This window comes from Tasmannia lanceolata, unplaced genomic scaffold, assembly GCF_043159265.1.
Source record: "Tasmannia lanceolata isolate RefF3 unplaced genomic scaffold, GAP_Taslan_0.1 ptg000019l, whole genome shotgun sequence".
NCBI classification, from domain to species: Eukaryota; Viridiplantae; Streptophyta; class Magnoliopsida; order Canellales; family Winteraceae; genus Tasmannia; species Tasmannia lanceolata.
This window is the reverse complement of record NW_027518696.1, coordinates 8689249-8704706: the sequence shown is the minus strand read 5'-3', so window position 1 is coordinate 8704706 and position 15458 is coordinate 8689249. Positions and strand designations below refer to the sequence as shown.

General features: G+C 40.1%; 1 protein-coding gene across 4 annotated transcripts; it reads left to right on the top strand.

Annotated features, from left to right (window-relative positions):
* The first annotated feature begins 410 nt into the window (after positions 1-410).
* LOC143853427 (large ribosomal subunit protein mL101 (rPPR4)-like) lies at positions 411-14794 on the top strand. Of its 4 annotated transcripts, XM_077363186.1 has the most exons (4): positions 1991-2124; positions 9435-10354; positions 11663-12769; positions 13292-14794. In XM_077363186.1, the coding sequence occupies exons 3-4, from the start codon at positions 12371-12373 to the stop codon at positions 14525-14527; spliced, it is 1635 nt and encodes a 544-aa protein (XP_077219301.1). In that variant the 5' UTR covers positions 1991-2124; positions 9435-10354; positions 11663-12370; the 3' UTR covers positions 14528-14794. The 4 variants fall into 4 exon arrangements, with proteins under 4 accessions (XP_077219302.1, XP_077219301.1, XP_077219299.1 ...); XM_077363184.1 differs by having other exon boundaries at positions 9435-12769; XM_077363185.1 differs by having other exon boundaries at positions 1998-2124; positions 9439-12769.
* Positions 14795-15458: the final 664 nt, after the last annotated feature.

Genomic DNA, 15458 nt, shown 5'->3' with positions numbered 1-15458 from the left:
GCGTTGACAAGGCTTAAGAGCTGATCAGAATTTGCATTTGAGGACCCACTAGCTTGAAGTTGTTGAAGGACCGGATAAAAATCATATCCGTCGGATGCTAAGCTGATTTCTTCAATTTGGTCATTAGAAGCCTCACTCGAGTCCGAGGCCCAGTGGTTACACAACCCCACTGGACTCCTAACTGGAGAGGGCCAAGCCCACATTGGATTAAGGAGGCCCACCAACTGAGAATCCGAGGGACAATCATCAAAAGACGAAAAATATCTATCCATTACTGATGTAGGGTCCACCACCATCTCCTCGATAGGACAACCTCCATGCAAACTACGCCACCAGTATCCACAGGGGACCCACAGTTTTGAAATTCAAAAAGGCTGCCAGGTGGTAGATTGCTATCATGATCCCTTTGATTAACATGATAGTAGCCACCACTAACATGCACCTCCTCCTCATCTTCTCCATCGCCCTCGGGAACGAGCGCAGAGCCACCGTTTTCCACACCAACCGCCATTAATTCTTCCTCTAAGTTTTGAATGGATTCTTCCTCTAAGCTACCCAATAAATCACTACCCTCTAAAGAATTCTCTTCTGAGACGCTGCTATAAATCTCTTCCACTTCTCTTTTTGCTTTAACCCATCTGGTCGCACCCGGAGGGAGACTTGCGAGGCGATCTCTTTGTCCACGATTCCTTCCGTACAAATAAGCATTCTTGCTACAGAGTACCCAAATCCCGCCATGCACGACTCATCCAACTCTATCACCTTTCCGATCCTCTCCCCAATTTTTGCAAAGTTCTCTTCACTCCAAGCCTCAGGCGGAACCCCATAGATAGACCACCACTGTGAACTTTGGTCCCCTTAAAAGTTCACAAAAAAAAGGAGAGTTGATGGCTTTCTTCCAGTTTTCCATAGAGCTTTTTCTGTCTACCCCAGCCTGAAGGATAATCAAAATCTCCGGGGCAGCTATCTTATACACCACAACCTTTCCGGCACCACCACTTCTTTTAGAGAGCCAGACCTCCATAGCAGGAAGATCCCCAGAACACCCAGGGCTGATCGATCCCCAAAAACCCAGATCCGCATTGCTAATGGATTATAAGGGGATAACCTCTAAGTTGATGGCTATTCCTTGAGAAGTTAGGGACTCGACCACCCCCTGACTTATTCGCTCTTTCATCCACCAGATCTTCCCCTGGCCTCAGGATTTTTTGCTGAATAGGAAAATTGAAATCCCTTCTTCCAGACCAGACCTTTTTACATTCCCCGCACTCCATTCGTTTTTTTAAATTCCTAAAACCACACCTACAACACCTCCAATCCCCAAAACCACCTTCAACCCTCCTTCTAGCCACTCTGTCAGACCTTTTAGCTTTCTTCCCTTTGAAGGTTACCCACCTTTGCTCCTGCCTTGTCCTAATAGTAGCCTCATCCAGGGTACTATTTGCCCCAACCCTTCCAGCCCCCAAAGGGATAGGCTCCACTTGCTAATCCAGGAGGCATCCAGAGAGGTCTCTTCTTCCCACCGGAACTGCGTTAGCAACACTTGCGAAGGCAGGAGGGATCCAGAGGCCACCTCTCAGTTCTCTCATCTCCCTCGATCCTCCTTTTTTTTTTTTTTTTTTTTTTACGAAATCAGATGCAGCAACTATGCTAATCTTAGTTGCCTGATCTAATCCTACTACAAATCCACCCCAATCACTCCAAGAATCAATTCTTAGAAGATCATATCTGATCTTATTCTCTAACACCATCACATCGATTAGAAAATCATATTCATGCCCAAAAACACTGCCCCTCTTCCCCTTACAAAAACCCTCTGCAAAACCCTCTCGAGAGAGGGAAAAAATGGCGAAGAAAAGTAGTAGTTGGGCATTCTCGTTGCTGTTTGAGTTAGCAACAACGAGAAGAGAGTGCAGTACAATGGCGAAGACGAGTGGGACTAAGAAACGCGTTTCGGAAGACTCACTCTACCGTCGATTATCTCCCTTAGGGGGAATGAGAGATGGGAGCGTGGATAAAGTTCTAGACCAATGGCAAGAAGAGGGCAAATACTTAGACAAATACTACATCGTTGGCTGCATCAATCAACTCCGCAAGTTCAAGAGATTCCGCAACGCCGTCTTGGTTAGTACCCTTCTCTTCCATCTTTCCCTTAAATTACCCAAATTGCCTGTCACTCCTTGACAAATAACCCCAGAAAAATCCTCCAATCAATTTCTTGGTGCATTTGGATCTACACCCAAGTTTCATATTGACTGTATTTTTCTGGCTTTTTTTTTACACATTTCTTGATTGAGTTTCCCACAATGGTTCCAAATTTCTATTTGGGTGTGCATAAAAAGCATCATAAGATGAACAGCAGTCAATTTGGATGCACACCCAATTTATGACTTGGGTGCAGGTTGGGTATTTTTAGATTGCAGGTTAGGTTTGTAAACTGCAGTCTAAAAATGTTACAACCCATATTGCAATTGGGGATTTATCAAAAAACGCACCCAAAGAGTGTATTTTGAATTTAACAGTCAATATATGATTTTATATGTTCATATTTAGAATTTTTCAGAAGCTTTGTATATGGTGCTTTGTATGAATATATAATTAGAGAGTTTGAATATATGTAGCGTATGCCAGCAGCATAGCTTTCAAATCCCATGAATTTAGCATTACACAATCTTCTGTTTTTATCTGTTGTGGAATTCTTAGTTCTGCCCTTTTCTTTTTTACTTCTCTTCTATTTGTTGTTGATAATGTCAGTTCTCAGTTCTGTTTAGAATCTCAAATTCAACTCTATAATTGCCCAAAGGCCTGGCGAGTTGACAAAGCGAAGTTTTAGTTGGCTCTGCCGAGTAGTGGACCCCTTGGAAAACCTTAAAAATGTCAGAAAACAAAATAGAAAAGAAGTATATGGGAGTTATTCTTCACTCACCATAGTCAATAGATAACTTGGTGCTAGCTCATTTGGGGCTAAAACTGAGCTGACTCTACCAATTTCTCTGCTGACTTTTTGGGCACTGGTTTTGAGATCTTATTTCTTCAATAGTCTTTCTTACGGATTCTTAATTTCTTATCTTTAGGTATCAGAATGGATGGAAAAGAGGGATTTTAACTTTACCTACAGCGACCATGCTATACGGGTGGATCTTATATCAAAAGCCAAGGGGATTGATTCAGCTGAGAAGTACTTTGAAAGCCTACCAGTACCTGCAAAGAACAAGTTTACCTATGGAGCACTTCTAAACTGTTATTGCAAGGAGAAAATGTCAGAAAAGGCGATGTCACTCTTCGATACGATGAGCAAACTGAATTTTGCTTCTACTCCTATAGCCTATAACAATATAATGTGCCTATACATGAGGTTAGGTCATCCCGAGAGGGTTCCTCCGCTAGTACAAGAAATGAAGGTGAAAAATATCCCATTCGATAATGTTACTTATAATGTCTTGATGAATAGCTATGCTTCTTTAAAAGATATAGAAGCTGTGGAGAGAGTTATGGAGGAGGTAGAAAGGGGAGATGCTGTTAAACGCCACTGGAATCAATACAGTAACTTGGCTGGTATTTACATTGCCGCCGGCCTTTTCGAGAAGGCTGAGTCAACTCTTAAAGAGCTCGAGAAAATGAATAACCCTCCCGATCGCACTATTTTCGATTATCTCATCAGCTTATATGCAGGTACTGGCAATTTAGCAGCGGTTAATCGGGTATGGAAATCTCTGAAATTAGCCTTTTCGGAGACCACAGATAAGAACTATCTCACCATGCTTCACGCCCTTGCTAAATTGGACGATATGGATGGCATGAAGAAATGCTTTGAGGAATGGGAAGCGGGCTGCTCGAGCTATGATATGAGGTTGGTGTATGTTCTGATAAATGCTTTCAACCGATTGGGCATGATCGATGAAGCTTATTCACTTTTTGAAAGGACGGTAAAGAATGGACACATACCCAGTTTTCGGACCCTGAATATGCTCATGGATTTCTACTTAAAGAACCAACTGATGGTAATGGCGTTGAAGTGTATGGAGATTGCTATTTCTAAATTGAAGAAGGACGAGTGGAGGCCAAGCCAAGAAAATGTTAGGGCTTTTTTGAAGTATTTTGAGGAAGAAAAGGATGTTAATGGCGCTGAGGAGTTTTGCAAGAAGTTGAAGAAGGTCAATTGCCTTGATCTGGAAGGCTATAACTCGCTGCTTCGTACGTATGTAGCTTCTGGAAAAACAGATCCTCTGATGCGTCAGCGAATGAAAGTGGATGTCGTTGAGATGGGATCTGAAACTGAAAAGCTGCTTGAAAGGGTCTGCCCAAGTTAGGCTTTTGTTGGCAATAAGGAGCAGCCCATGAATTGATTCCAGTCTCATGGTTGTGGACATCGTCATTTCATGATTCCCTGAGATTCAGAGCCAAATCGTAGAAATTTAAACCAAGGACAAACCCTTGTCTCAAATGCTGTGATGCGAACTTTCTTAATTCACAGAATACAAAGTTGAGACAGTGCTTAGTGATTACTATTGGAAAACTTGGAAATGGAGGAGTTGAGCTTCTGTTATTTATCAGCTGTAATTCTTCCTTTTTATTCCCTTTCTTTAAATTTCAAACTGTTTCAAAGAAAAGAATAATCTACATTCTGGATATGTAGTTTATTAAAGCAGAAGCCGACGAGCATGGCAACAGATCACATGGGCAGTATACAAGAAGTTGTTGATTTGATTAACACTAGGATTTGTGAACATGGACACGGGTGTCGCGTGTCGACATGGGCACGGAGTGTCGGACACGGTAAACCCCCAAAATTTAGAAACGGGGACACAGCTAAAATAGAAAGTATATATATGATACAACATCAAATTTGCGGACGATACTCTCCTGTTTTGTCCTCCGGTTGTCTCCCAGATTCTAAATCTTAAAGCAATCTTAAGGTGTTATGAGATGGTCTCGGGCCAGAGATCTAATTTTGTGAAATCCAGGCTGTATGCGATCAACGTTCCCGAGTGTGACGCTTCCTCCTTTGCAGGTATCCTGGGTTGTGCATTCGATTTTCTACCAGCCTCTTATCTTGGCCTTCAGCTAGGAGTGGGAAGACCAAACAAAAATTTATGGATCCCCATTATTCATAGAATTGAGCAGAGATTGGAAACCTGGAAGCGTAACTTGGTATCCAAAGGGGGTAGGTTGGTTCTCATAAAGGCAGTTTTATCAAATATTCCGATATATTTTCTTTCTCTTTTTAAATGTCCTGTGAGTGTAGCTCAGAGAATTGAGCAAATCCAGAGAAGATTTTTGTGGGGAGGATTCGGTTCTTAAAAAGGGATTCCTTTGGTTAAATGGAGTGCGGTTTGTCTCCCTATAAAAAATGGAGGATTGGGTCTTAGGAGGGTTCAAGGTTTTAACAAGGCTCTATTGGGAAAGTGGCTTTGGAGGTTTGGCGAAGAACAGTCTTCTTTGTGGGTTAGAGTTATTGGAAGTAAGTATGGGTTCTCGAAAGGAAACTGGTGCTCTGCTGACAATTATAAATTCAAAGGTGTCTCGGTGTGGAGGGATATTTTGAAGGTGGAGGTTCTTTTTTCGAAAGACATTCGTTTCAAGGTCCATGTGGGAGATAGGATTCGTTTTTGGCTAGATCCTTGGTGCTTGGCTGTGCCTCTCAAGGAGCTTTTCCCTGAGTTATTTATGGTGTCGTCTCAGAAAGGGGCATGGGTCAAAGACTGTTTCGAAAGAGTGAATGCGAAAGTGGTTTGGACTCCCAAGTTTAGAAGAGCCTTTTTTGATAGAGAATTAAATTATCTTCAAGAATTCCTATCCCTATTAGAAGCTTGCTACATCAAGAAAGCGGGCGCAGATAGTCGAGTATGGGTTTGGAGCACTTCTGGCTTATTTTCAGTTAAATCTTTTTACCATCACATGATTTTTAGTATAGTAGAGCCCTTGTCTTCCTCAATATGGAAGTTCTTTTGTCCGCCGAGAGTTGCTTTCTTTGGGTGGTCAGTTTGCAGTGGTCGTATTCAGACAATGGATTTTTTAAGGAAGCGTGGAATGTGGTTGGTAGATCACTGTCCTCTCTGCTTATCTGATGGCGAATCAATAGATCACCTTTTCATCCATTGCAAGGTAGTTGGAGTCATTTGGGGTCTCATTTTTGCTCGCTTTGGGATCTGTTGGGTCCCATCCAAAACTATGGCTGACTTCATTAGGAGTTCGGAGTGGAATCCTTGGAGAAAGAAAGGCAGGATTCTCTGGAAGATGTGCCTACTGGCTACGTGGTGGTTCTTGTGGAAAGAGAGGAATGCGCGAGTCTTTGAAGGAGAGGCTAGGTCTCCCTATTGGATTTATGTAAAGCTGATAGCTGCTGTTATATCTTGGGCTCGGAGCCTCCCTCTGTTTCGTTTTGTTACAGCTTTTGACTTTTGGGAAGGATGGGCAATCATCTGTAAGGAAGGGGTCAGCAAAGTGAAAATCATCCAATCTTGGCATCTTCCTTCAGATGGGCAAATGAAGCTTAACTTCGATGGTTCGTCTCTTGGTAACCCTGGAGAATCAGGAATTGGGGGTTTATGCAGAAATGACAAGGGGGAAGTTCTTTGGGCTTACTCGGGACCTATCGGAGTAGCGAACTCAAATGAAGCAGAGGTCAGAGCTGTTCATAGCGGGATCAAGTATTTGGATAGATCGACTTTTGACAAAATTATAGTGGAAGGGGATTCCTTAAATGTAATTCTGGCTTTCGGGTGAGGCGATCCCTCCTTGGAGATTTTTGCCTTTTTTCGAGGAGATTGAGGACCTGGTTCAGGGTTCTTCTATTGTTTTTGACGATGTTAGGAGATCAGCCAATGCTGAAGCAGACTCTCTACCTAGGGGAGGTGTTTTTAGGGCAGCTTTAGAGTGGTTTGATTATCTTCCTCCTTGACTTATTGTAATTTTCTCTTCTCTTTGTTTCTCTTCAGGACCATCTCGGTTCTGTTTTTATATAGAACTGCCTTATTAAAAAAAAAAAGAGCTAAAAAAAAGTTTATAATAAAAGAAGAGTTAATAATAAAAGAGGTAAACACAATATGCAATAATAAAATAAAATGCCACACTTGACACGGCACAAAAATGTGTCCACACACCCACATTAAGTCTAAAACTTATAGCAGTACATTTAAAAGGTCCAAAGGATTGTCGACACGTGTGGACACGGCAGGACAGGTGTGTCGGAAATAAATTTGAAGTGTTGGCTGAATCATAGGATTAACAGGTACTCCAAAGCCTCAAGGAATTGAGGGAGCTAAACAAAGTAGATAAGTGATTTGCCTCATATGATTGTGGATATGTTGCAAATTTTTTGTTCTGTTGAGATCATTTGTATGTATAGATGAAAAAGCATCACAATGTGTGTTTCCCTGCTGTTATTTTGTTTTTGAAGGAATGATCCAATTGGGACCATCTAAAGTGAAATTCAGTGCAAGCAAACTTGAAAACTATGATTTTTTGATCTGATAATTATTCATTTGCTAAGTATTCATTTGCCTCATACGATTGCGGATGTGATGCAAATAATTTGTTCTGTTGAGATCATTGGTACGCATAGATGAAAAAGCAACTCTATGTTTTTACATGCTGTTCTTTATTCTTTGCAGGAATGATTCAATTGGAACCATCTAAACTGAAATCCAGTGTAAGCAAACTTGGAAAGCCTAATTTTTGATCTGATAATTATCAAATGTAAGGAGTAGGGAGGTTGGTGGGGCCTGACATCTGACTGGTTTCACCATCGAAGATCACATGGTTTATATAAGAGGGACCACTGATTTGATTTAACAGATGTTCCCCAGCTTCAAGGGATTTGGGGAGCTGAGTGAAGTAGAGGTTTAATTCATTTGATTCACACAATTACAGATTTGACGCAAACATTTTCTGTTTAGAACTTTAGATCACTTCTGTAAGCAGAAGTTCCACCAGGTCGCTCGTTCGTCAGTTCCAATCCCAAGTTAATATTTCTCTTGCTCTTCTATCACTCCTTAAATCTCTTTTTTCTTTCTCCAGTCTTCTATCTATCGGCTCAACTAGGTTTTGCTCATCCATCAGTCCACCTTTTTAGTCACTTGAATGTTTGGTGTCCAGGTTCTTTACACTTATGACCATCCTGCAACTTTATTTTCTCCATTCTTTGCTGCCTCAGGGTTCCAGCATGACCACAGCCTCGACTATCGTCTTCTAGTGTGTGGTTCGTTTGTCTTGGATTGCAGTCTGAGGCTTTTTTGTCCTTTTCCTTTTTTTTCTAAAATTCCTTTTAGTGGAATTACATTGCTAAAGTTCTTGAAATTGCTACATTACGTACAATGTGCTTCTATATATGTGCACATCTATATGGTCTTATGGGAAATAGTTAATAGGTCCTTGTTATTTGCGTTATGTTAGGCCTTGTTTGGATTGCAAGAAAAACATTCTAATGAATTTTTTTAAGGGAATTTTTTTCTTTCCATGACATAGAGGGAAAGAAGAGGGATATCATTATAAATTGAAGATCCCTCTAAATACAAATTGGATAAGGTTGGTTCAAGTCATCTTTTTTTGGTGTGTAAAGAAAGTAGGAAATTTTAGAAATATTATTCTTTTCCAAACTTTTCCAGAAAATTCCTGCAATCTAAACTGGGCCATAGGGAACTATTATTTCCACCATATGGGTTATCTTGTAATGAAAAGGTCATGATAAATACTCTTGGAATTATTTTATACTACCAAATAATTGAAATAAGGATCTTTAAAGGGTGGAATCACATTGCCTTGTATCATTGTAGTTTCTTATGGAAAATGGACCACATTATTTTCAGAACCTTTTAAAAAAAAAATAATACTATCCGAAATTTCAGAGGCTCTGTATCAACACCATATATCAGCAGATAAGTGTTTAAAACTCAGATTTGGATGAGAACTGGGTAAAGGTAAAAGCAGTTGACTCAGGTTAGTCATTGGAGTCAAAGGATTTCCTCATTGAATTGTTTGGGCAAAAATGGGACCAGATAAAAGTAAGTTGACCCAGACGAGTCGATGATTCAGTCGGGAAGTTTTCAGACCAGGCTGCAGTTACTGACAATAAATATATAAAATAGGTTTGAAATTGAACTTTTGGTGCATCTCCTTTGCAGAATCAGTCCATGGATCATGGGGACACAATTTTGGTTGTTCTGTTAGTTTATCTGTTTTTAGAATTGTTTGTTTCTCCTGTTTTACATGGTCTTCTTTGTTTAATTTTATTGACCTGCTTACATACTTCTGGAATTTTTGTGTTGTGTTTGGGGAGAACTCTTAAAATTCTCCACAAAGTCACATATTATTGTTGTTGTTTTCCCATTCTTCCACTGAAGTTATCCATTCCAAAAACAAATAAATAATTAATCAGGATCTGTTACGATCAAATTTCTTCAGCAGCTTTCTCACCTGTTCTTGATTTCTTATAGGCAGCTATCAGAATGGGTGGAAACTAGGGGTATTAACTTGTTGTACAGTGATTATGCAATTCGCCTGGACCTTCTAGAAAGAACAAGTGGGATTCATGTGGCAGAGAAGTACTATGATGGTCTCTCACAATTTACGAAGAGCCAGTTGATTTAAGAAGCACTGCTAAACTGTTTTTACAGGGAGAAAATGTCAGAGAAGGCTTTGACACTCCTTGTTAAACTGGATGATTTTGATGGCCTCAAGGAATGCTTTGTAGAATGGGAATCATGTTGCTGGAGCTACGGTATCGGGTTGACAAATGTTCTTATAAATGCTTACATGGTATGCGACATGGTCAGAGAAGCTGAGTTATTTAGTGGGAGCTCCATTAGGGATCTGAACCCAACTTAGGACTTTGGAGATGTTCCTGGATTACTGCTTCAAGAATGATCAGATGGATTCAGCGTTTAAGACTGGATATTGCTATCTCTAAAGGGAGGTAGAATGAGTGGCAGCCAAACCAATAAAAGGTGGTGTTGCTGAGGAGTTATGCAGGAAGTTGGGGAAGGTAAAATATCTCGATTTAGAAGTGTATGGTTTTCTGCTTTGCACGTATGTAGCTTCTGGAAAATCAGAGCCTCTGATACGTCGGCGAATGAAAGTGAATGGGATTGAGATGTGCTCTGAAATCTGAATCTTAGAAGCTTCTTGAGAGGGTCAGCCCATAGTAGGCTTTTGTTGGCAGAACACGATAAAAACAATGGGGTTTGAGGCTTATGGTTTGGTTGACATTGAGAAGATCAGATTCGGAGTTGGATCTAGTTTGAAGTTGTTATTAGGAGTCTTTCAAAATGTGGATGCATGTCAAAACACAATCAAGGCGAATCTTGGTCGACTCGGCCCGGCGCGATTGAAAATTGAGTTGAAGTAGCTGAGTCAGGTGAGTTGTGAATTCTGATAAAAATACATGAAAAATACAAAAAATATATAAAAATTGTTAAAACCATAAAGATTAGTGAAAGGAGAATACAAGGCTAAAAGTAGATGAAAAATAAATTAGATTTTATCAAAACAATGAATGACATAAAAGCATAGTGGTCACACTCTAAATATGTAGCATTTGTGAAATAAAATGCATGATTAACCTACCTTGAGTTTACCATACTTGTAAAATAAAATCATGGTGGGCTCAAACTCATTGTATCACACTTGTGAAATAAAGTTTTTCCCCTCTTCCCTTCCCTAACCGGCTAACCCTAAGCTCTAACTATGTACAACCAAAGGAGTGTGACCCATAATTTGAAAGTAGAATATGAAAAGCACTTGGAAAAGGATCAACCGATATTAGATTTGAAGGGTCTAATCTCAGATATCGATCTATTCTCTTCCTTGGGTCCCCACTATATTATAAAAAAAGTAATCACAATTCACAAATACACTAGAGGGGACTGGCCCAGGGAAGAAAAGAGACAGATATATCACTTTGCTTAAATACTTATAAAGTAATCGGTCCCAGTCCCACCCAATACACGAGGAGTAAAATGGTGGGCCCCCACACCCTATGCATGGACTTGAGTGGAGATCGGGACCCACCGCATCAGAACATATAGGTAAAATGGATCGTGGGCCCACCCTATGAATGGATTTTGGTGGAGATGATGGGCACTGTAAAAACATATGTAAAATGATGGGCCTCGGTATGATAACATGCGTTGTAAAATTATGGCCCCCACCCTTACTATGCATGGGGTCATGGGGGTGCATTGTTAGGCCCTGATGTAGAGAGGGTACTCCCAGAAATATTCTCCATTGGATTGTTCCTAGCCCTTCGACTTGTGGAGGTTTAAAATGGAGAATATTTTCTGGCCACACCCTATCTACATCAGGGGCACAACAAATGAACGGTTTGGATCACCCAAAAAATATGGGCCCCACTGATTTGGGGGGCTGCAAGTGCATATACGGCCTTCCACCATCTAATTTCTCGTACAAGAAATCCCCATAAATAAAATTCCAATAAAAAATTTCCATGAAAAAAGTTTTTAATTAAAAATTTCCTACGGACCTAAAACGGTCGTTGGCTTGCACAAAAAGGTAATATCTTCGCATTCTAATTCTTGGTTCTCCCATCTCTCTTAATCACCATTACCATCTTTCTTTTTTTTGAAATGGACCATTACCATCTTTCTTAATCACCATTACCATCTCTCTTAATCACGCTTACCATATCCTTTTCCTTTATAAATAGCAAGGGGAGGAGACAAAGAGAGTGAGACAGAAAAGAGAGAAATATGGGAAAGAGGAAGATTGAAATTAAGAAGATAGAGAAGAAGGGCACAAGGCAGGTGTGTTTCTCAAAAGAGACGCAAAGGCATATTCAAGAAAGCAGCAGAGCTTGTTAGAATATGTGAGATCTCACAATCAGATTATGTTGAATTCACAGCGTTGGATCACCATGGTGCTAGATTAGGCAAGTGGGTTGAATGGGGGTAACTTGGCTAGATTAGGTAGTTAGTTTAAATTAGCAATTAAGTTAATCTTAGTAGGTAGGATTTCTAGAATTAATTCTTGCCTTGGTTATGTTTATTTCTTTCTATGTTTATCTTGTATGTGCTCAATATAAGCACACCTTAAGATCCATTGTAATACATTCAGAAATTAGTAAAATATCATAATTCTTCATGGTATCAGAGCTAGAGGTTTCGAGTTCAAACCTTCCGGATAGCAAAAATCTGAATGGTATGGTCGGCCTAAAGTGGGACGGGCCTATTTTTTAGTCAACAGGCAGAAATTTTGTAAACGGGCCATAGCGGGTCATCCAGCGGAACAAGATTTTTGAGAATTTTTTTTATTTTTTTGTTGCTTTCGTCACTTTCCACCCCAGAATGGTAAAAGAATAGTTGCCGAACACACCCTAAATGAGGTGGGTTATCAAATCATCTGGATCGTCCATTTCATGGACCCCACAGCCGATGGATCATCACATCGATTAGAAAATCATATCCATGCCCAAAAAACATTGCCCCTCTTCCCCTTACAAAAACCCTCTGCAAAACCCTCTCGAGAGAGGGAAAAAATGGCGAAGAAAAGTAGTAGTTGGGCATTCTCGTTGCTGTTTGAGTTAGCAACAACGAGAAGACAGTTGAGTACAATGGCGGAGACGAGTAGGACTAAGAAACGAGTTTCGGAAGACTCACTCTACCGTCGATTATCTTCCTTAGGGGGAATGAGCGATGGGAGCGTGGCTAAAGTTATTGAACAATGGAAAGATGAGGGCAAACACTTAGACAAATACTACATCGTTGGCTGCATCAATCAGCTCCGCAAGTTCAAGAGATTCCGCCACGCCCTCCTGGTTAGTCCCCTCCTCTTCAAATTTCTATTTGGGTGTGCATACAAAGCATCATAAATGAATAGCAGTTAATTTGGATGTACACCCAATTTACGATTTGGGTGCAATTTGGGCATTTTTAGATTGCAGGTTAGGTTTGTAAACTGCAATTGTTACAACCCATATTGAAATTGGGGGTTTATCAAAAAACGCACGTAAAGTGTGTAGTTTGTATTTAACAGCCAATATATGATTTTATATGTTCATTGGGAAATGATCTGCATCATATTAAGAATTTATCAGAAATTTTGTATCGGGTGCTTTGTATGAACATATAATTAGAGAGTTTAAATATATGTAACGCATGCCAGCAGCATAGCTTTCAAATCTCATGAATTTCAATATTACACAATGTTCTGTTTTTATCTATTGTAGAATGCTTAGTTCTGCCCTTCCCTTTTCTCTTTTCATCTCTTCTATTAGTACTGTTTAGAATCTCATTTCTTCAATAGTCATTCTCATGGGTTCTTAATTTCTTATGCTCAGATATCAGAATGGATGGAAAAGAGCAGTTTAAACTTTACCTACAGCGACCATGCTATACGTGTAGATCTTATATCAAAGGCCAAAGGGATTGATTCAGCTGAGAAGTACTTTGAAAGTCTACCACCACCTGCAAAGAGCAAGTTTACCTATGGAGCACTTCTAAACTGTTATTGCAAGGAGAAAATGTCAGAAAAGGCAATGTCACTCTTCGATACGATGAACAAACTGAATTTTGCTTCTACTCCTATAGCCTATAACAATATAATGTGCCTATACATGAGGTTGGGTCAGCCCGAGAAGGTTCCTCCACTAGTACAAGAAATGAAGGCGAAAAATATCCCACTGGATAATGTTACTTATAATGTCTTGATGAATAGCTATGCTTCTTTAAAAGATATAGAAGCTGTGGAGAGAGTTATGGAGGAGGTAGAAAGGGGAGATGCCGTTAAATGCCACTGGAATCAATACAGTAGCTTGGCTAGTATTTACATTGCCGCCGGCCTTTTCGAGAAGGCTGAGTCAACTCTTAAAGAGCTCGAGAAAATGAATAACCCTCCCGATCGCACTATTTTGGATTATCTCATCAGCTTATATGCAGGTACTGGCAATTTAGCAGCGGTTAATCGGGTATGGAAATCTCTGAAATTAGCCTTTTCGGAGACTACAAATAAGAACTATCTCACCATGCTTCACGCCCTTGCTAAATTGGACGATATGGATGGCATGAAGAAATGCTTTGAGGAATGGGAAGCGGGTTGCTCGAGCTATGATATCAGGTTGGCGTATGTTCTGATAAATGCTTACAACCGATTGGGCATGATTGATGAAGCTTATTCACTTTTTGAAAGGACTGTAAAGAATGGACACATACCCAATTTTCGGACCCTGAATATGCTCATGGATTTCTACTTAAAGAACCAACTGATGGTAATGGCGTTGAAGTGTTTGGAGATTGCTATTTCTAAATTGAAGAAGACCGAGTGGAGGCCAAGCCAAGAAAATGTTAGGGCTTTTTTGAAGTATTTTGAGGAAGAAAAGGATGTTAATGGCGCTGAGGAGTTTTGCAAGAAGTTGAAGAAGGTCAATTGCCTTGATCTGGAAGGCTACAACTTGCTGCTTCGTACGTATGTAGCTTCTGGAAAAACAGATCCTCTGATGCGTCAGCGAATGAAAGTGGATGTCGTTGAGATGGGATCTGAAACGGAAAAGCTGCTTGAAAGGGTCTGCCCAAGTTAGGCTTTTGTTGGCAATAAGGAGCAGCCCATGAATTGATTCCAGTCTCATGGTTGTGGACATCGTCATTTCATGATTCCCTGAGATTCAGAGCCAAATCGTAGAAATTTAAACCAAGGACAAACCCTTGTCTCAAATGCTGCGATGCGTACTTTCTTAATTCACAGAATACACCTGATTTTTTCATTCGAAGGGATGTAAGTTGAGACTGTGCTTAGTGATTACTATTGGAAAACTTGGAAATGGAGGAGGAGTCGAGCTTCTGTTATTTATCAGCTGTAATTCTTCCTTTTTATTCCTTTTCTTTAAATTTCAAACTGTTCCAAAGAAAAGAATAATCTACCATCTGGATATGTAGTTTTTTAAAGCAGAAGCCGACGAGCATGGCAAAAGATCACATGGGCAGTATACAAGAAGTTGTTGATTTGATTAACACTATGATTTGTGGACACAGACACGGGTGTCGCGTGTCGACACGGGCATGGAGTGTCGGACAGGGCAAACCCCCGAAATTTAGAAACGGGGACACAGCTAAAATAGAAAGTATATATATGATACAACATCAAAGATTAGTTAAAGAAGAGCTAAAAAAGAGTTTATAATAAAATAAGAGTTAATAATAAAAGAGGTAAACACAATATGCAATAATAAAACAGAATGCCATACTTGACACGGCACAAAAATATGTCAACACACCCACATTAAGTCTACAACTTATAGCAGTACATCTAAAAGGTCCAAACGAGTGTCGACATGTGTGGACACGCGCGTCGTGTTGGACACGTGTCGGCAATAAATTTGAAGTGTTGGCTAAATCATAGGATTAACAGGTACTCCAAAGCCTCAAGGAATTGAGGGAGCTAAACAAAGTAGATACGTGTTTTGCCTCATATGATTGTGGATATGATGCAATTTTTTTGTTCTGTTGAGATCA